General features: G+C 41.6%; 1 protein-coding gene across 1 annotated transcript in view; it reads left to right on the top strand.

Moving 5' to 3' along the window:
• Nucleotides 1–18,757: 18,757 nt before the first annotated feature.
• LOC139381024 (fibroblast growth factor 14) overlaps nt 18,758–21,052 on the top strand; it is a 93,104-nt gene continuing 90,809 nt past the window's right edge. Inside the window, exon 1 of the mRNA XM_071124261.1 lies at nt 18,758–19,073. Within this exon, the coding sequence (XP_070980362.1) occupies nt 18,881–19,073 (193 nt within the window). The 5' untranslated portion in view covers nt 18,758–18,880. The remainder of the gene's footprint in view (nt 19,074–21,052) is intronic.

The following is a 21,052-nucleotide window of genomic DNA, read 5'->3' as shown; positions in this document are numbered from 1 at the left end:
CTTAGACCTGTATTGACGATTTGCCTGTTTGATGGTTCGTTTGAGGGAATAGAGAGATATCTTATACTGTAAGCGTCCGGATTAGTATCCCGCGGCAGATCTAGCTTTTAGCTCGGTGCGGATGGCTTCTGGTTGGGATATGTACGTATGGTCACTGTGGGGACGACATCGTCAATGCACTTATTGATGAAGCCGGTGACTGAGGTGGTATACTCCTCAATGCCATTGGATGAATCCCGGGACATTTTCCAGTCTGTGCTAGCAAAACAGTCCTGTAGCGTAGCATCCTTGTCATCTGACCAATTCCATATTGAGCGAGTCACTGGTATTTCCTGCTTTAGTTTTTGCTTGTAAGCAGGAATCAGAAGGATAGAATTATGGTCAAATTTGCCAAATGGAGGTCGAGGGAGAGCTTTGTATGCACCTCTGTGTGTGGAGTAAAAGTGTTTTCCCTGTGGTTGCACATGTGGCATGCTGGTAGAAATTTGGTAAAACAGATTAAAGTCCCCGGCCACTAGGAGCACCGCTTCTGGATGAGCATTTTCTTGTTTGCTTATGGCCTCATATAGCCTGTTGATTACGGTCATAGTGCCATTATCGGTTTGTGGTGGTAAATAGACAGCTATGAAAAATATAGATGAGATCTCTCTTGGTAGATATTGTGGTCTATAGCTTATCATGAGGTACACTACCTCAGGTGAGACTTCTTTAATATTAGAAATCGCTCACCAATTGTTATTTACAAATAGACACCAGACGTAGCTTCTCTGTCCTTCCGATGTATGGAATACCCAGCCAGCTCTATAGTATCCGTGTCGTCGTTCAGCCGCGACTCGGTGAAACATAAGATATTACAGTTTTTATGTCCCGTTGGTAGGATATTCTTAATTGGAGATCATCCAAATTATTTAATTGTTTTCCAGTGATTGCACATTGGCCAATAGTATGGGTGGTAGTGTTAGTTTACTCACTCGCCTACGTATTCTCACTCGCCCTCTTTTATCCGTCTTTTCATCACGCAAATGACAGTGGTTTGGGCCTGGTCTCGAGAAAGCAGTATATCCTTTGCGTTGTTAAAGAAAATAATATTTGTACAGTTCGAGGTGAGCAATCGCTGTTCTGATGTCTAGAAGCCCTTTTCGGTCATAGGAGACGGTAGCAGCAACATTATATTTAAAATAAGTTACAAACAATGCGAAAAAATCAACAAAATAGCACGGTTGGTTAGGAGCCCCATAAAATGGCAGCCATCCCCACCGGCGCCATTACACATGCTCTATATCATAAAGCTGCTTATTACTGTAACCTTATAACAATAGCCTACAGTCGCATCATGCAGCCCGTATACTGTGTGTTTTGATTTCTAATATATTCTACGGTTTGTATCATTCACAACTGAAGCTGTTTAAAATGATCACTTTTATGCTCAACATACTGTAGGTACTTCATGCTCTGGAATGGGAAAAATATTATTTCCATCTTATTCTGCTAAATTCAATTATATTCTTCTTACTATAAAATCATACAATATATAATAATGGCACAGGACTTATAAGCATATCCTGTCAGCTAAATCAACAAGCCTTCAGCCTTTGGCATGGAGCATAACCAGATAACATAGAGTGGATCAACTCATATTCTGTTCTAGTGAAATACATTTTCTTCATATCATAATGTTTCTTTAGACCTGCCTGAAATAAATAATGAATTTATTGTGATAGTGTATATTAAATTGGGTTAGGGTTAGGGTTAGGGTTAGGTTAAATAATGAATTTATTGTGATAGTGTATATTAAATTGGGTTAGGGTTAGGGTTAGGTTAAATAATGAATTTATTGTGATAGTGTATATTAAATTGGGTTAGGGTTAGGGTTAGGGTTAGGTTAAATAATGAATTTATTGTGATAGTGTATATTAAATTGGGTTAGGGTTAGGGTTAGGGTTAGGTTAAATAATGAATTTATTGTGATAGTGTATATTAAATTGGGTTAGGGTTAGGGTTAGGGTTAGGTTAAATAATGAATTTATTGTGATAGTGTATATTAAATTGGGTTAGGGTTAGGGTTAGGGTTAGGTTAAATAATGAATTTATTGTGATAGTGTATATTAAATTGGGTTAGGGTTAGGGTTAGGGTTAGGTTAAATAATGAATTTATTGTGATAGTGTATATTAAATTGGGTTAGGGTTAGGGTTAGGGTTAGGTTAAATAATGAATTTATTGTGATAGTGTATATTAAATTGGGTTAGGGTTAGGGTTAGGGTTAGGTTAAATAATGAATTTATTGTGATAGTGTATATTAAATTGGGTTAGGGTTAGGGTTAGGGTTAGGTTAAATAATGAATTTATTGTGATAGTGTATATTAAATTGGGTTAGGGTTAGGGTTAGGGTTAGGTTAAATAATGAATTTATTGTGATAGTGTATATTAAATTGGGTTAGGGTTAGGGTTAGGGTTAGGTTAAATAATGAATTTATTGTGATAGTGTATATTAAATTGGGTTAGGGTTAGGGTTAGGGTTAGGTTAAATAATGAATTTATTGTGATAGTGTATATTAAATTGGGTTAGGGTTAGGGTTAGGGTTAGGTTAAATAATGAATTTATTGTGATAGTGTATATTAAATTGGGTTAGGGTTAGGGTTAGGGTTAAATTTATTGTGATAGTGTATATTATTGGGTTAGGGTTAGGGTTAGGGTTAGGTAAATATGAATATTGTGATAGTGTATATTAAATTGGGTTAGGGTTAGGGTTAGGGTTAGGGTTAGTGTATATTAAATTGGGTTAGGGTTAGGGTTAGGGTTAGGTTAAATAATGAATTTATTGTGATAGTGTATATTAAATTGGGTTAGGGTTAGGGTTAGGGTTAGGTTAAATAATGAATTTATTGTGATAGTGTATATTAAATTGGGTTAGGGTTAGGGTTAGGTTAAATAATGAATTTATTGTGATAGTGTATATTAAATTGGGTTAGGGTTAGGGTTAGGGTTAGGTTAAATAATGAATTTATTGTGATAGTGTATATTAAATTGGGTTAGGGTTAGGGTTAGGGTTAGGTTAAATAATGAATTTATTGTGATAGTGTATATTAAATTGGGTTAGGGTTAGGGTTAGGGTTAGGTTAAATAATGAATTTATTGTGATAGTGTATATTAAATTGGGTTAGGGTTAGGGTTAGGTTAAATAATGAATTTATTGTGATAGTGTATATTAAATTGGGTTAGGGTTAGGGTTAGGGTTAGGTTAAATAATGAATTTATTGTGATAGTGTATATTAAATTGGGTTAGGGTTAGGGTTAGGGTTAGGTTAAATAATGAATTTATTGTGATAGTGTATATTAAATTGGGTTAGGGTTAGGGTTAGGGTTAGGTTAAATAATGAATTTATTGTGATAGTGTATATTAAATTGTTTTATTGGACTTTTTGTACATGTAGATGTTCCAAAGGCACGCATCACCAGCTTGTATGCATGGAGGCCCGGAGATGCTAAAAGCAGTTATCTTAATTAACCTTTGCATGACCTTTCATGACCGCCACAGAACTATTAGTAATATGTTTTAATACAATATATCTGCCTTTACAATACCTAAGCCCTGTGTCGTTGAACATAGTTCTGCAGGAGGATGATCCACAGTGGTGCACTAAGCGGATTTTGGATGGCTATTACTGTAACATTATATTACACTGATCCTAATGGAAATATCTCTTTATCTGCTGATACTGTGGTAGCGTGTTTCTGTGCAGTGTCCTTCAGTGTATGGGTGCATGCAAGCTGAATTTATTAGTGCTTAGTGTGCTTTGTGGTGGCTTATTTATGTATTTACCAAATGAGGAGAAACAAACTTCACACACCAGTCAGAGTTATACTGTCAGAGATATGTGTTTCCTCAGCGCGCCGAAACCAATTGTCCACCGCAGGAGCCTCGGTCCGGTTCTGATGCCAAGGAGCCAAAACCGGCTGATACCCTAATACACATTGAAAAGGAGTAAGGTTAGTGGAGGAGTGACGTAGCGAGTTCTGAGCCATCTCTGCCCAGGGCACGAACTTCGCCCACTCCCCCGGCCGATCCTGGCAATAAGACCGCAGAAACCTACCCACATCCTGGTTAACCCTCTCCACCTGCCCATTACTCTCGGGGTGAAAACCTGAGGTAAGACTAATCTAGATCCCCAGACGCTCCAAGAACGCCTTCCAGACCCTTAATGTGAACTGGGCACCCCGATCAGACACTATATCCTCAGGCACCCAATAGTGCCGGAAAACGTGTGTAAACAGGGCCTCTGCAGTTTGTAAGGCCGTAGGGAGACCGGGCAAAGGGAGGAGACGACAGGACTTCGAAAACCGATCCACAACGACCAGGATCGTGGTGTAACCCTGTGAAGGTGGAAGATCAGTCAAAAAACCACCGACAGGTGCGACAACGGCCGTTGAGGAACGGGTAGAGGTTGTAGCTTACCTCTGGGCAGGTGTCTAGGAGCCTTGCACTGGGCGCACACCGAGCAGGAGGAAACATAAATCCTCACGTCCTTAGCTAAAGTGGGCCACCAGTACCTCCCATCAAGACAGCGCATCGTCCTACCTATCCCAGGATGACCAGAGGAGGGTGACGTGTGAGCCCAATAGATCAATCGGTCGCGGACAGCAGACGGAACGTACAGACGACCAGCTGGACACTCAGGGGGGGGGGGTACTGTCACGTCGTTGCCTCTCCTTGTTCGGGCGGTGCTCGACGTTCGACGTCACCGGTCTTCTAGCCATCATTGATCCATTTTTCATTTTCCATTGGTTTTGTCTTGTCTTCCCACACGCCTGTATCTACTAGCGCCTTATACTGGGAATGCAGCGAAAAATCAGGAAAAGAGACCGAGACAAACATTAGTGCAACAGAGGGCTCTGGATGAGAATGGTGCCTACTCTCCTGGGGTGATGCCAGAATGCCCTGCCTGCCTTCTCTATTCCCAGAGGAACCAACCCTGCACCGACCAGCAGTGTGCCCTCTGCGACCATGAATGGTGCTCGAGCGGGAATCCCCTACAGTCTCCCTGCGCACCATCCCTCCCAATTCCATAGGTTCGGGAGAGAGGGTGCGGGAGGATGGAACAACCAGACCCCGATCTAGACGTCCACGAGTAGCCAGCATGTTGTCCAGCCTGATGGACATGTCCACCAGCTGGTCGAAGGTGAGGGTGGTGTCTCTACAGGCCAGCTCCCGACGGACGTCCTCGCGTAGACTACAGCGGTAATGGTCGATCAGGGCCCTGTCGCTCCATCCAGCGCCGGCAGCCAAGGTCCTAAACTCCAAAGCAAACTCCTGTGCACTCCTCGTCTCCTGCCTCAGATGATAGAGGAGCTCACCCGCTGCTTTGCCTTCGGGTGGATGGTCGAATACTATCCGGAATTGGCGGGTGAACTCCTCAAAATGGTCCAACGCCGCATCCTCCTTTCTACACACAGCGCTGGCCCATTCCAGGGCTTTCCAAGGTGAGGCATGAGACGAGGGCGTAACTCTTCTCACGGTCAGATGGTACTGGGGAGTCCGTGGTCAGATACAAGTTCAGCTTAAGGAGGAAACCCTGGCAGCCGGCAGTATCTCCGTTGTATCCCGTGTGTAGGGATAAATGGATCTTCGGTTCCGGAGGGGAAAAAGCGTTCAAGGGATATTCCGGTTGTGGTGGTGGTGGCGCTGGAGAAACTCCCTGTCTCTCCCAGCGATCCATATTCTGGACAATGCGATCCATGACGGAGCTTAAACAGTCAATCTCCTCTGCTTGTTCCCGGACGCGTTCCTCCACCTCCATGAGCGTAGTGTCCTCTCCTGCTGACTTCATATATTAGGGTCAGAGATTCTGTCAGAGATATGTGTATAGGTGGCAGGGAAGTCAGGCGCAGGAGAGTCAAACGGAGTGTAAAATGGAGTCTTTTAATAAATGTCCAAAGTAACATGCTCCATAACACTAATAAGAAAAATGAATATAAACAAAAATGGGTACGAACACCCGTCGCTCACCAATACAAAAAACACTACACTGACAATAAACAATCTCTGACAAAGACATGAGGGGAAACAGAGGGTTAAATACACAACAGGTAATGAATGGGAAGACAAGACAAAACCAATGGAAAATGAAAAATGGATCAATGATGGTGTAACGGCTTTCTTCTATCTCCTCCTCGGACGAGGAGGTGTAGCAAGGATCGGACCAAAATGCAGCGTGGCTATTGCAATCCATGTTTATTTAATAATAAAGAAACACGATCACTACAAAAACAATAAACGTAATGTGAAAACCGAAACAGCCTAAACTGGTGCAAACTAACACAGAGGACACTAAGGACAATCACCCACGAAACACCCAAAGAATATGGCTGCCTAAATATGGTTCCCAATCAGAGACAACGATAAACACCTGCCTCTGATTGAGAACCACTTCAGACAGCCATAGACTTCACTAGAACACCCCACTAAGCTACAAACCCAACACACCACATACAAAAACCCATGCCACACCCTGGCCTGACCAAATAAATGAAAATAATTTTTCTTGAGAAAGTATCCCTTAGCCAGATTACATTCGCTATAAATTATCGTTCAGTTTGGTCCCTAAAACAAGGTTCTAATCTCGTTCCTGGTACTTCATAGCACAAAAACATTACCTCATGTTATCTGGAATGCTCTTTAGGTTTTATCACCCAAAGACATCCTAAATCTCCTCTGTCAGTGTTATCTCATAGAGGCCCATCCTCAGTGGAACACACACTGAATAGTTAACAGAATACTCTATTCTGTCGAATAAAACAACCATTATAATACAATACAGGCATTATAACATACTCTTGCAATTTTCCACAACGTGTGTTATTTAGTATGTATTTGTGTGTAAGCATGCTGAATACCTAAATGCTGAGTGTGTATGCGTGCTGAGTATGTCTGTGTGTGTTTGCATCTTCAGTGTGTGTGTGTGTTTGTGTGTGTGGGTGGGTGGAATTCCTGAAGGCTCAGTGGTAACCGTCTCTAGAGGTCTTTCCCGGGCTCTGTGTTTGTTTGATGCTATTTGATAGCATTGGGCTTGTTCAGGAGAGGCCTATGTGTGAGACGTGTGTGCGTGTGTGAGTGAGTGTGTGCGTATTTATGTGTGTGTGTGTGTGTGTCAGGCATGTATGTGAAGCGTGTGGGAGAAATCAACACACAAGGATAGTTATCAGAGGAGGTTGTGATGTCTGCTGCTCTATTATAAAATATGGGGAGGCATACAAAGCCTGTATAGGCTATGCTCACCTTAAAGCTATTCAACCACCCTTGGAGCAAAATGTTTGTTCAATATAGGTTGTTTCTTTATTATTCAAGATGTATGTTTCAGCATTAACGCGCATCAGTGTGTCTGTTGTATTACAGAGCATGCACAAACTAAGATCATATCCTGTTGTTCCAATGTTGGAATTCTCCTTATAATTCTGCATGGTAATGGACCTCTCTCAAACGAAGGCTGACCTTATTTCAACTCAATTACTATTCTATGAGACCTTTTATGGCTTAAGAAACACAAGCGCATTTCGTGAGCCTGGGATTCTCTTGGCCACCCTGGGATTTGCGCACACACACACCCCCAGTTTCAGGTCTGCCAGAAGGTTGTAGTGTATGGGCTAATTGATATTCTCGCCCGCTGCCCTGGGCTTCTCCTAGGAACTTCTCTCTGCAGTGTTGCTGACAGGGCATGTTCCTACACTGCTACAGACTTCAAATAGGATCAAAGGATGGAAGCGTGTGTGCATGCGTGCGTGTGTGTGTCAAAGAGAGAGCAAAATATGTGTGTTACCAGCATGCAAGCTGTCTGCAGTCATCATTCTGCCTCTCTTGCTCTCTCTCATTTATATTTCTCTCCCTCTCTCTCTGTTATTTCCATTCAAGGAGAAAGAATAACATCAAAATGTTAGTGGAGTTTCTCGCTGTACGTGCATGGATACAAACATCCTGTCTGAGTCTTGACATGTGATTGGTTGGATTGGGAAGAGTCTCTAGGTATGACACTTAACTAATCACAAAGTGTAAAGGCTGCACTGCTGCAGGCCTCCAACTAATATGTTGGCATTATTACACAGCTGTGCTCTTTCCTTCCTTTATAATCAGGTTCCCTGTGAACGTGTAAAAGTCTAATTAAATGGCAAAACCCCACAGCCACAATTTACAGATTATGCATCGATCCACTTGGCCTTTCACTTACAAGGAGAGAACTGTCACAGCCTATTATGAGCACTGGTCAAAGTCAGGGTCCTCTGTGAACATTATCTCCATGGTAATCTGTTTTGGTTAGGTACTTGATGTGTTTTTATGATTTGCTCTCAATTTAACTGAATGTCAAACTCTGTGTTGTCTCTCTCTCTTTCTTACCGCCCACCTCTCTTTCCCCCACCATTTTCAACTTTCTTTCAACCTCCACCCTCTTTCTCTCTGTCACCCTCTATCTCTTGCCTTTCTCTCGTCCACCTATCTCTTTCTTTCTCCTATCTTACCACCCCCCCATCTCTCTCCCCTCTCTCAGAGTCGCTGGACAGGTAACAGTATAAAAACATGTCCCCAGCTATCATCTTTATGTGAAGAGAAGTTTAGCAGTGGTTTGATCGTTAATGGAGGATTGCAAATTAGGATTTAATGGTTCTGTGGCCTATAGGTTGGCCCCTCTGGGCCACCGTTGGTTATTGTGTTTCATTAGTGTCTCGGTTGGAGGCTGTTGACACCTCCGGTTCGTCCTAGGCTGCGTCTGAAATGGCACTCTATTCCCTATGAAGTGGGCCCATGGGGCTCTGGTCAAAAGTAGTGCACTATATAGAAAATAGGTTGCCATTTGGGATGCAACCCTAATCCTATCACAGTCAGAAGGGCGTTGCTCCATCACACTCACAACAGAGAGCCTTATTGTTCTGTGGCTACAAATATGCTCCAATGACATATTTATTATGACCTAAGGCCAATGCATGATGAGCATTTAAATGCTTTGATGGCTACCGACCGATAGGAAAACCAACCGTTTGGCGGCCCATTGAATTCTAAGTAGTTATGAAAAGAATAGCTTGTGAGTAATCAGTGTTTGTGTCAGTATTTGAGGGTTCTTAGCTTGACTTGCCCTTCGAGGTGTAATATCTGTAATCAACTTTAAATGAACCGGGCAGTGTGAACTCAGATGTGCTGTATGGCGTATGATTAGAATGATATTTGTAGGCTAGCTTTGATAAAGACCGATTGAGGTCGAAAAACGCCTGCTTTGTAATAAATAAGAGCATTTGTGCCTTGAAAGAATTCTTGTTGTTGCAGTCTTTTTGGGAGATGCCATCACCTTGTTCATTTGTACCTGTTTGTCCAGATGGGATGTATAGTAACAGTAATATGTTGCCCAATAAAATATCATTTCTTCACGTTCCCAATGTTTTGCAACACATTGTAGAGCTTGCTATTATGTACGATACACTTTGATCATTTTATTGCCCATTTCCATGGAAATGAAATAGGTGTTATAATCTTTTCATTTATCAATTGTAAAACAACAACAAAAATGCATTCTTGTATAATTGATGGTGATTTGATTGGGCTCTGAATTGAAGTTTAGGGCTAATATATGGGTCTCCTTTTTCAACGCAATCAATTGTCGTAGATCTTTTTACCCACAATCTCATTTGTATTATTGCTGTATAATTAGTCCATTCCATTATATCGATTAGATTGTGTTTTGAAGGTGAAGCAGTCTCTATGTCATTTTGCACACAGCAATATGAAACACTAATACGGACTCACGGAAAAAATGCAGTTAATCTAAGGACTACCTCCTAGTACCTCATTCACATACACTAATTTACTAAATTTAAGCACCACTTAAGGAGCTTGCTCCATTTTCATTTTCTTCATAAGTTGCCTGTGTACAACCCCCCACATCTACAATGCCTGATTAGCTTAGAGTATTAGACTTCTCAAACAAAACACACACACATGCGCACACGCAAGGAGGTACACATCCACACACAGATGCGGGCACACACACACGTGGGGGCACAAGTGGACACAAACACACAAACGGCCATGTTTTGCTGGCTAAGCCAGTTATTTTTAAAGGCCCTGCATCTGGTTGCCTCACTGGATGGACTCAAGACTCAAAGAGCGATAGAAAGAAGGGAACGAAACGACTTAATTCTCTGCTAAGCAAAATCATTTCTCATTTTTCTCATCTCAGTCTCGACCCTGAAAATGTTCTGACTCCCAATTTACAATTTACCCCATCAGGGAGGCGACTAGAAGAGAGGAGAGGCCCCCGGAGCGACTCAAATTAATAGGAATAATCTACAGCCTTGTTTATTGAAGTCCCATCCGCTGACATTTTCTGTTCCTCTGCCGCAGGACATCTCGTAAGCACTAACGTAATTCCCGAGGAAGGAGATTTGATAAGTGAATCCAGCCCTAATGGATCAGTTAGCTTTATAGTCTTCCTCTTGTCTGGCTCTTTGTTTTCGTCCCTGCATCTTAGATCCCAATGTGTGCATTGTTCTTCCCGTGGGGGAGGGGGGAGGAGGGGGGGTTGATACTCACATCCACAGTGGTGGTAACAGGTTTTAGCATACTAACAACACCAACTCTGCTATTTCTGTTGTTTCTTTTTTGGGCAATTCTCATCGCGTTTAGAACGTCTGTCTATTTAGCAATTATGTTTTGTCACAGTTGATTTGGGTACCCTAGTAGTGTCTGATGTCCATTTGATTGGATTTGGAAACTTCAGCCATACAGTGTAGTTGAGTATGGCAGTCCCACTGTAGTTTCAGTCGGTAATGTTGCAATACTTCAGTTTTAAACAGAAAACAAACTTTACTCTTCTTTCTTCTTTCCTTAAAGAGCGCATAAAGTGACTAATTAATTTGAACAGTTTGGGGCGGACTGTCAGTTCACACTAACAACGTTATCTCCTAGTATAAGCTGTATAAATGGGGCAGAAATCATTCCAGGTCAGATCCCATGCAGTAAAGAAGGGCTCTTAGCCTGCTAGGGGTTGGAATGGGTTGGCCATGGAGTCCCACACTTTCCGAAGGAAAAGACATGTAGGTATGTGCTCAACTTTCTATCTACAGGACAGTAACGAATAGAACGGCAGAAGGAGTAGAAAACGCTTGGTAAATACTTACTTAAAGCATTCAGGTATAATGCTTTATGACTTGTTATGAGCATGTATGAGCTTTTATAATGTCTTATAACAAGGTTTCTGTGTCTAATATCAAAATGTCAAATTTACTGGTACTTTATTACCTCAATGGGAGGATGCTGGCCCATGTTGACTCATGCTATGCAGCGTGATATCATTTTGAATTTTCTGTTCAGAATCCTACCCAAGCTTATCTTTCATCATGGCATAGACATATTCAACATAGATATTGTATGGATTCAGACTGTTGCTTGCATTACTGCTGTAGAGACTCTCTACATGTATGTTTTAGATACGTTTATGTCTCCACTCGGTGAAGGAAAGGCTTATCTATCCCCGCATGCTGTGTCGACTCCTGAGTAGTGCTGAATGATTAACTAAAATATTGGTTCTTTTCTGTTTTTTAAACAACTTATTGACTTACGTTGGTTCAATCATTTGAATTCCATTTTGTTTTGGGGTTTTCTGAGAGCTTAATACACACACTGCAGTGTTTCTCTAAATCAGATCCAGCCTGAACTGTGTGATGTTGTAGTTTCTCTAGAGATAAATCAGACCCAGACTGAACTGTGTGATGTAGTAGAGAGTTGTAGTTTCTCTAGAGATAAACCAGACCCAGACTGAACTGTGTGATGTAGTAGAGAGTTGTAGTTTCTCTAAAGATAAATCAGATCCAGCCTGAACTGTGTGATGTAGTAGAGAGTTGTAGTTTCTCTAAAGATAAATCAGATCCAGCCTGAACTGTGTGATGTAGTAGAGAGTTGTAGTTTCTCTAAAGATAAATCAGATCCAGCCTGAACTGTGTGATGTAGTAGAGAGTTGCAGTTTTCAACAGGCCAATGTTCTACATAGTTTAGAGCATAACATAACTAACTACAATGACCATAATCCATTGCGCAGCTACTTGTCTGGTCTCTGTTTATTTTATGCCTGCTATGGAAGAGTCGGAAGAATGTGTGCTCGTGAGGGGATATACACTGACTAGACTCAATTCATCAGGGCATGGACTCTATAAGGTATTGAAAGCATTCCACAGGGATGCTGGCCCATGTTGACTCTAATACTTCTCACAGTTGTGCCATGTTGGCTGGATGTCCTTTGGGTGGTGAACCATTCTTGATACACACGGGAAACTGTTGAGCGTGAAAAACACAGCAGCGTTGCAGTTCTGGAAGCAAACCGGCACCTACTATCATACCTCGTTCAAAGGCACTTAATTTTTGTCTTGCCCATTCACCCTCTGAATGGCACACATACACAATCCTTGTCTAAATTGTCTCAAGGCTTAAAAATCCTTCTTTGACCTGTCTCCTCCCCTTCATCTACACTGTTTGAAGTAGATTTAACAAGTGACATCAATAAGGGATCATAGTTTACACCTGGATTCACCTGGTCAATTTATGTAATGGAAAGAGCAGGTGTTCCTAATGTTTTGTATGCTCAGTATAGAGTGCTGCTGTTGCTTCGCGAGGTATCTCTATCTGAAAATACATGTTCGAAGTGATTGATAGTTGGTATTCAGCAGTCATCGAAGTATGCCTTATTCATTTTGAAGAACTACAAAATAGTGATTTTGTCAGACAGCATATGTAGCAGCTCTATAGAGATGAGATGATGACTTGGAATGAAATAGTAGTCATCAAATAAAACAAATGTAACATACACAACAACTGAAATATTTAATTTAAATAATGTGAATAAATGATTGATAAAAGTGATAAGCAGAAATGGGCAGACACTACCATCATGGGACTTGTATTAATTGTTTTATTCTGATACAACATTCAACCCAAAGAATAGAAACCGACATCGAAAGCCATGAATATTTTTTTTACCATCAAATCAACCTCAAAAAGCACTGATCTCTCAGCACTACTCCCCCAGTGGCATATTTCTGGTAAAGCAGTAGTCTAATCCAGTCTGCCTCCCCCATATACTCCCTATACGCTTCAGCCCTGCTAGAGACTGAGCAGTAAAGCATTGGCTGCATGCTGTACAGGTTGCAGATGAGGACAGAGCATACTGCAGCATCATGCTCATTGTAATATTTATATTGCTGTAGCAATAGTTTTTATGGGTATGTTTTGTAGCTCATTGAACATACTACTGTAATCTCTCATAAGTAATGTATTCCTCTCAGCAAACATATTGTTTTGTCATGTAATTCTCCTGGCTTCGGGGATGAGGCTGATTTGATATTATGTCCATGTATTGACTGTGGGAAATAACAGTGCAGCAAATATGATTTGCAATTGGATCATTTATCTGTTCATGTTGCCATGTAATGATGGCATTGGGTAAAGACAAGAATGTACATGCAGCCTCATACAGAAATAGCAATTCATTCGTTGTGCAAGAACATTTCTGAAAGACTGTCTCCACATATGGAAAACATAGTCCTGTCATGTTCTAGTAAACATTTGATCAAATTGCATTGATTTACAGTGCAGGTAATACATTCTAGCCAGACTATCATGTCATACAGTCTCTGTCCATATCTCACTGCTACTGCACTGTGCCGGTGGTGTACTGTGTCTGTACCTACGTGTAGAGTCATTGTTGGGCTGACAGTGTCCGCTGCTGGCTGCAACATAAACTGCATTGTCTCCAACTGTGCATGTCTCTGCGGCTGCATCTGAGCACAATCTATCCGAGGAGCATTTACGTGCGAAGACAGGCACACCACACATATAGACCGGTCACAGGGGTATTGTTTTCCTCAAAAAGGTAGGGGTCCAAACTATTGACACCAGGAGATATTATTATAAATAAAGTAGTCAAACGTTTAGTCCCATATTCCTAGCACGCAATGACTACATCAAGCTTGTGACTACAAACTGGTCGGATGCATTTGCTGTTCATTTCGGTTGTGTTTCAGATACTTTTGTGCCCAATAGAAATGAATGGTAAATAATATATTGTTTCATTTTGGAATCACTTTGGAGTCACAAACAATATGTTTCAATATCTTTCATACATAATATACCATTAATTTCTATTGGGCACAAAATAATCTGAAACACAACCAAAACAAAATGTAAATGCATCAAACAAGTTTGTAGAGTCATAAGCTTGATGTACAGTGCCTTCAGAAAGTATGTTCACCCCTTGACTTGTTTGGTTTTGTGTTAGAGCTTGCATTGAAAATAGATTAAATTGAGACTTCATGTCACTGGCCTACACACAATACCCCATAATGTGAAAGTGGAATTATGTTTTTAGAAATGTTTACAAATGAACTAAAAATGAAAAGCTGGAATGTCTTATAAGTATTCAACTATTTTATTGCAAGCATAAATAAATTCAAGAGTAAAAATGTGCTTAACAAATCACATAATAAGTTGAATGGACTTATGATTTTTGATTTTTGAATGACTACCTCATCTCTGTACCTCATTCATAAAATTATCTGTAAGGTCCCTCAGTCAAGCAGTGAATTTCAAACACAGATTCAACCACAAAGACCAGAGAGTTTTCGAATGCCTCGCAAAGAAGGGCGCGTATTGGTAGATGGGTAAAAATGAAAAAAGCAAACATTGAATATCCATTTGAGCATGGTGAAGTTATTAATTACACTATGGATGGTGTATCAATACGCCTAGTCACTACAAAGATACAGATGTCCTTCCTAACGCAGTTGCCGGAGAGGAAGGAAAATGGTCAGGGATTTCACCATGAGGCCAACGGCGACTTTAAAACAGTTACAGAGTTTAATGGCTGTGATAAAAGAAATCTGAGGATGAATCACCAACATTGTAGTTACGCCACAATACTAACCTAATTGACAGAGTGAAAAGAAGGAAGCCTGTGCAGAATAAGGATGCATGTTGTAGAAAAAAAAAACTATTCCAAAGCATGCATCTTGTTTGCAACAAAGTAATTCTGCACAAAATGTGGCAAAGCAATTAAATGTTGTCCTGAATACAAAGTGCTATGTTTGGGGCAAATCCAAAACAACACATTACTGAGTACCACTCCATATTTTCAAGCATAGGGGTGGCTGCATCATGTTATGGGTATGTTTGTAATTGGATGAAAAGAAACGGTATGGAGCTAAGCCCAGGCAAAATCCTTGAGGAAAACCTGCGTAAGTCTACTTTCCACCAGACACTTGGAAATTAATTAACGTTTCAGCAGGAAAATAACCTAGACACATGGCCAAATATACACTGGAGTTGCTTACCAAGATGACATTGAATGTTCCTGAGCGGCCTAGTTACAGTTTTGAATTCAATAAATTAAAACATAAAAACATGGCCACGCTACAGAGGGTTATATCGGTCCACCAATAAAGGACTAGTAAATGCCCAGTGCACTACTTTTTTTTCTTTTTTTCCCCAGTTGTTTTTATTAACATTGTTTTTTAAATTCGGATTTTTCAGGGGGTGCTGCAGCACCCTAAGCACCCCTACATCCAGCGGCTATGTGGGTGTGAATACCTATGTAAATGAGATATTTCTGTATTTAATTTTCAATCAATTTGGGGTATTGTGTGCAGATGGGTGAGAGACAAAACATAGATTTAATCCATTTTGAATTCAGGCTGTACTGCAACAAAATGTGGAATAAGTCATTGCGTGCAAGGAATATGGGACCAAATACTAAACTTTTGAATAGGCCTACTTTATTTATAAGGATCTTTAGGGTGTCAATAATTTTGACACCTACTTTTTTGAGAGAAAAAAATATTTATTTGAGCAATTGTATTAGTATAAAATAATATAATTTCCCAATTTTTGGGAGAATACAACATAGCCCAGTATTTGAATTATGTATTTTATGCACTCATTATTGTGGATCTTTATCATGAGTGTCAATAATTTCGAACCCCGCTGTACATTTGATTTAATAAGGTTAGATAGTTTTCCCTCTGAATATAAATAGGGATTGAATGCGGCCCTCTTTAATCATCCAGAATATCTACCCCTGGCTAAAACATTCATTAGTAGGCCCTAAAATGACGCAGTGATAAAAAACATTCATATTGCTGATTAATTTCTCTGACCGGCTCCCTAGTTTCCAGGTGCAACGTGAAAAAGGGAATGCTTGCGAATCCAGCCCTGGCCCGGCCATTTGGCAATGCATCTCAGCCCGGTATGCCTTGACATCAACAAGTGGATGCTCCATTGTGTGGGGAAAGAGAGTGTAGCCTAGAGCCCGGTGATGCCACTGTCCCCAAATGTTCCCACTTGTTTAATTAATTGCGGCGACAAACGGCAGATGGCTCTCTTGCTTTTTAATTTATATCTGTGAATGTTGTCTCTGGAAATGATATCCATCTAACAGAGAAATATCTAATGATTTATGGTGTTGTTTTGTAGTATTGGAACCACCAATCCAGCATATGTTGAAGTTTCTGAAGTGTCTCTGCTGAATATGTCAATGTTTTTTGTGTAGCCTATGGTTTGTTCTACGATTTATCCAGGAATTAGCACTGTGCGCCCTCAAACTGGGCATAGAAATCTATTCCACGTTGGTTCAACGTAATTTCATTGACATGACGTGGAAACAACGTTGATTCAACCAGTGTGTGTGTGTGTGTGTGTGTGTGTGTGTAAGAGAGTGTGTGGCAAAGGAACGAGGCGCTGAAATGAATGAGCCCGAAAGTGATTGAGAGATAGAGTGATATTATTGTGAGATTAAATGGCGATAGTCATGCATGTTAGCCCGCTCGAGTTGCAGGTTGTATTGACATTTTAGTCATTTGGCGGATGCTCTTATCCAGAGCGATTTACATGACCGATTTGTAGGGTTAAGTGCCATGCTCAAGGACACTTCGAAGATTTTTCAACTAGTCAGCTCGGGGATTTGAACCTTTCGGTTAATGGCCCAACGCACTTAACCGCTAGACTACCTGCCGCCCTATGTTTTTGCAGTTACACTATTCCTTCTGCTTAAGCACTTGAAGCACACACTTTTATTTAATTTGATTAGCGAGGAGTTCAAAAGCCTACATTTTGATGCACGGTTTACTCTTTTCCAATAGACTACCTGACCAGGGTCATACGTAGACTACCGGGCAATAAATGCCTACATTGATACATGCAATTGTGGACAGTCCCATACAGATTAAAATATATACAAATACATGTGTTTTCAGCCATATTTGTAACGAGCCTATTCAATTGCCCATTGCCATTTAGTTGCGAGCCTGTTCGGAACCGGGCGTCAGTTATTGCACAGCTGAAGCCGCCTTTATGTGTCAAATCTCACTACCGGCTCATAGCAACGCCTGGAGTGAGGGACTTGAGGTCGAACGAGAGGGAGGGAGGGTATTCTCCTCTTTCCTCTCCGAGGCGAGTGCAAAGGAGAGGGTGAGTGGCTAAGCCTTGTTGATGTGGAAGATGGGTTGATCTAGAGACGGAAACAAGAGTCACCCTTCATCGTTTTCCTTACAGCGCGGGATTGATGCCAAATGCGCTTTTGCGCGGGAAAGGTGTGCGTGTGCAATGGTGCCTATAGATAGCCTATGCGTTTCCATGCGGGGTCTCCTATCCTGTCTTTTCGATTACGCACCTGATTGCTGTCTCTCCAACGAACGGTGGGTTTAATACGAAATTCCCCACAGCCGTATTGTCTCCTCCGCATCCGGCAGCGTAAGTTTATCTATTTGTATGCAGTTGTCACACCGCCCAGACGTCATCCGCACAGGACCCGGTTAAGCTTAGGTTAGCCTACATTTTCTTTTCTCTCCAATCGGTGTACAATCGCCCATGTTGTGTGTGTGTTTCTCTTGGACCACAATACAAATCTACAATGACAGCTCAGATGTGAAGGGAAGTGGACTATACAAAGAGAAGACGTGAAAACGCATCATGCAGCCATGCGGTCGGATAGGTATAGCCTATATTGCTATTCAATAGGCCTAGATATAGCCACGTTTGATATTTACGTATTACTTTGATGTCGTATTTATCGTACTGACATGTATTGGTTAATATTTGACTCTCCAAGATGAATGGCCATTTCAGGAGCAGTGTTGCGTATTGAATGGTCAGCTTGGCTAATATTTCTGCGTAAACGTCGTGTTATCCTAAGCTGTACCCTGGCGAGTAAGTGCCCATCGTCCGACGGTGATAATCACCCAGAAAAGCGCTTTTGTTTGTTTGTTTGGACGGCTGGCGGAACACACGCGCGTACACACACTCAACACAGCGTGGCCACCGCTGTCCAGCGTGCTGAGTTCTGAATCCTGCACCGGTCTCCAGGACGAGAGGAGGGAAGGAAGACAAAAGGAGAAGAAGAGACAGGAGTGTGGGAAGGGGAGGCTACAACACACACTGGACATTTAGCAGGGGATGGAAGTGAAAATGTCACCCAATAAATCGAAAATCAATACGCAGATATGACTATTGAGCAATCTCGTTTGGGGTGAGTTTTTGCCAAGCAATTTCACCAGCTAGACTCCTGATGAAAATATGGAATGAAATAATTTTATGACAACAGTTTCATGATTCTCACTAACCGTACAATTAATGATAACGCAATGTTTCATAAGCACTAAAATGTAGTGTCTGTACACTAAAGGCAGTTATCAAAAAGTAGACTACTATTTAAATATACCTGATTCTACACCACGGACCGTCTAGCCGCCAATATGGGACTGTGACCGTGCTGCGAGCGACTAGAGGCGGTTGTTTATGTGGTCTGTGCTCCGTGTGCGGACGGAGTGCGGACCGGACCTGAGCAGCAGTGAGACATTGAGCCATGGCAGCCGCTATTGCCAGCGGTCTGATCCGGAAGAAGAGGGAGGCACGGGAGCAGCATGTAGACCGACCACCCCCAAACAGGCGGAGGAAGAGCCCCAGTAAGAACAAGGGGCTCTGCAATGGCAACCTGGTCGACATCTTCTCCAAAGTGCGTATCTTCGGCCTGAAGAAGAGGAGACTACGGAGACAAGGTGTGAGAAGTTGTGTGTCCCCGTGTTTGTGAGGTGTCTTTTGTGACTTATGTGGGTAACGCATTGTGCTGTAAAGTCAACCTTTTTATACACATCATTCATTTGGGTAACCCCTCATTGGGAAGTAGGCAAACCAATGTGCGCATGAACATTAATTTAATATCATTAAATCACTAAACTCAGAGATAAACCATTGCAGTATCATATTTGCACTGACTATCCCATCATCCATAAATGTTGAATGAAGGGAGAAAACAAACGTGGTAGGCTATAGCCCAGGGTTCCCCAACTGGCTTCCTGTGTGGGACTTGGCCTGCAAGTGATGTCATTTGCCCCCCCCCCCCCCCCCCCCCCCCCCCAAGTTTTCTGAGCTAAAAAGATATATACTTAAATTCTTAATTGTTGGGTATAAAATACTGTAAAAACACCAGGAAATCCACCATAAGTGATTTTAAATGTGTACATGTGTTCCCAAGCATAATAGAGATATATGTGATTGTATACAAATCTAAGCTAGGTTTGAAATGATTATGTTTTAGTGAAATATTGTATCTGTTTAGGCTTCTTGCGGTCAATTTGCAGTCTACAAATGATTTGTAATTATGTTCCAGCCCCGTCCTGCGGTTGAAGTTAAACCCTGCTGTAGCTTGTGGCGGCCAATCCCATGGTTCTTATGGTTGACTATAGCGGTCTGTTTGTTGGTCCCTCACAGGCAGGAAGGAGAGAAGGGGAGAAAAAACTCCTCTACCCCTGATTTAGCCTACATTCAATCTCAGGTAGATGACAGGCAATAGACGAGTGGTGTGTGATGCTTTAGAACAGGGTTCCCCAACTGGTGGCCCGCGGGCCAAATTTCTGAGCTGAAAAAAAAACTAAAACATTGTTGGACATAAAAGACTGTTTAAACACAAGGACATTTTTATTTTCAACATCTGTTCCGAAGTGTTCCCAAGCATAATAGAGAGACGTGATCGTATACAAATGTAAGCAACGTTTGAAATATTCTATCTCTTTGGGCTTCTTGTGGTCAATTTGCAATTTACAAATGATTTGTCAGTATGTTCCGCCCCCTCATACCATCCGCTCAAGAAAAAAATCGTCCTGTGGCTGAATCTAGTTGATGATCCCTGCTTTAAAACGGAGCTATCACCAAGTCTTGCTTGAATTGGCGTGTCCACTTTGAAGCTCCTACATGCACACTGCTGAACTGATGAACTGCATTGTGCATATAACAAAGCCTTACACATCCCCAGAATGAACAACAAATACAATTAATTGCTGTGAGACCTAAAAGGTTAATAGTTCCCTGATAAGAGGCTACGCCTTTCAAACCTAATCTTTCCTCACATAACTGTATTGAACCTGTGGGCCACTACCTTTCATTTATATCCTCCGATCAAAAAATCAAAAACTCATAAAATACACAGGCTTAACAGTGCTGTATTAAACCAGCTAGACAGCATATTTCCATTCCTAGTCCCTGTCTGTCTGGATGCCCCCTGCACTGTCCAATAACCCAGTTCTTCTGGCTTGTGGACAGAGATCCCAGCAGTTGCAGGACTTGATGCTAGATCATACCAACAGAGAAGCCGGGGCCTAATAAAACCATAATAGGCGCTGTGGGCTTGGGTATGTGGCGTAGCTGTGTATCTTGGTACCTGCCACTGGTGTCTACGGGGGCAATCTGTCGCTAATAAATTCCAGAGTCAAAGACACTGATGCCAGGCTTATCCGGTGTGACAAATTACTCCTACAACGCCTTGACAACAACACACCAGACAACTCAGGGCGCCTCTGTCTGTTTGTGAGTGTGCATGTGTGTGTATGTATTTGCTTGTGTGGGTGTGTGTTCATGTGTGCACGTGTGACAGTGACATTGCCCTGATAAGTATTGGCAAGTGATGCATTGCATTTGGCCTTTCTAAAACAGGTCCTCTGCCATAAGACAATGCATTATAACAATTAAATGTAGTGGTGGA

Source organism: Oncorhynchus clarkii, chromosome 22 (genome assembly GCF_045791955.1).
Source record: "Oncorhynchus clarkii lewisi isolate Uvic-CL-2024 chromosome 22, UVic_Ocla_1.0, whole genome shotgun sequence".
NCBI lineage: Eukaryota > Metazoa > Chordata > Actinopteri > Salmoniformes > Salmonidae > Oncorhynchus > Oncorhynchus clarkii.
The sequence above is the reverse complement of the archived record's forward strand: the minus strand, read 5'-3'. Positions and strand labels throughout refer to the sequence as shown.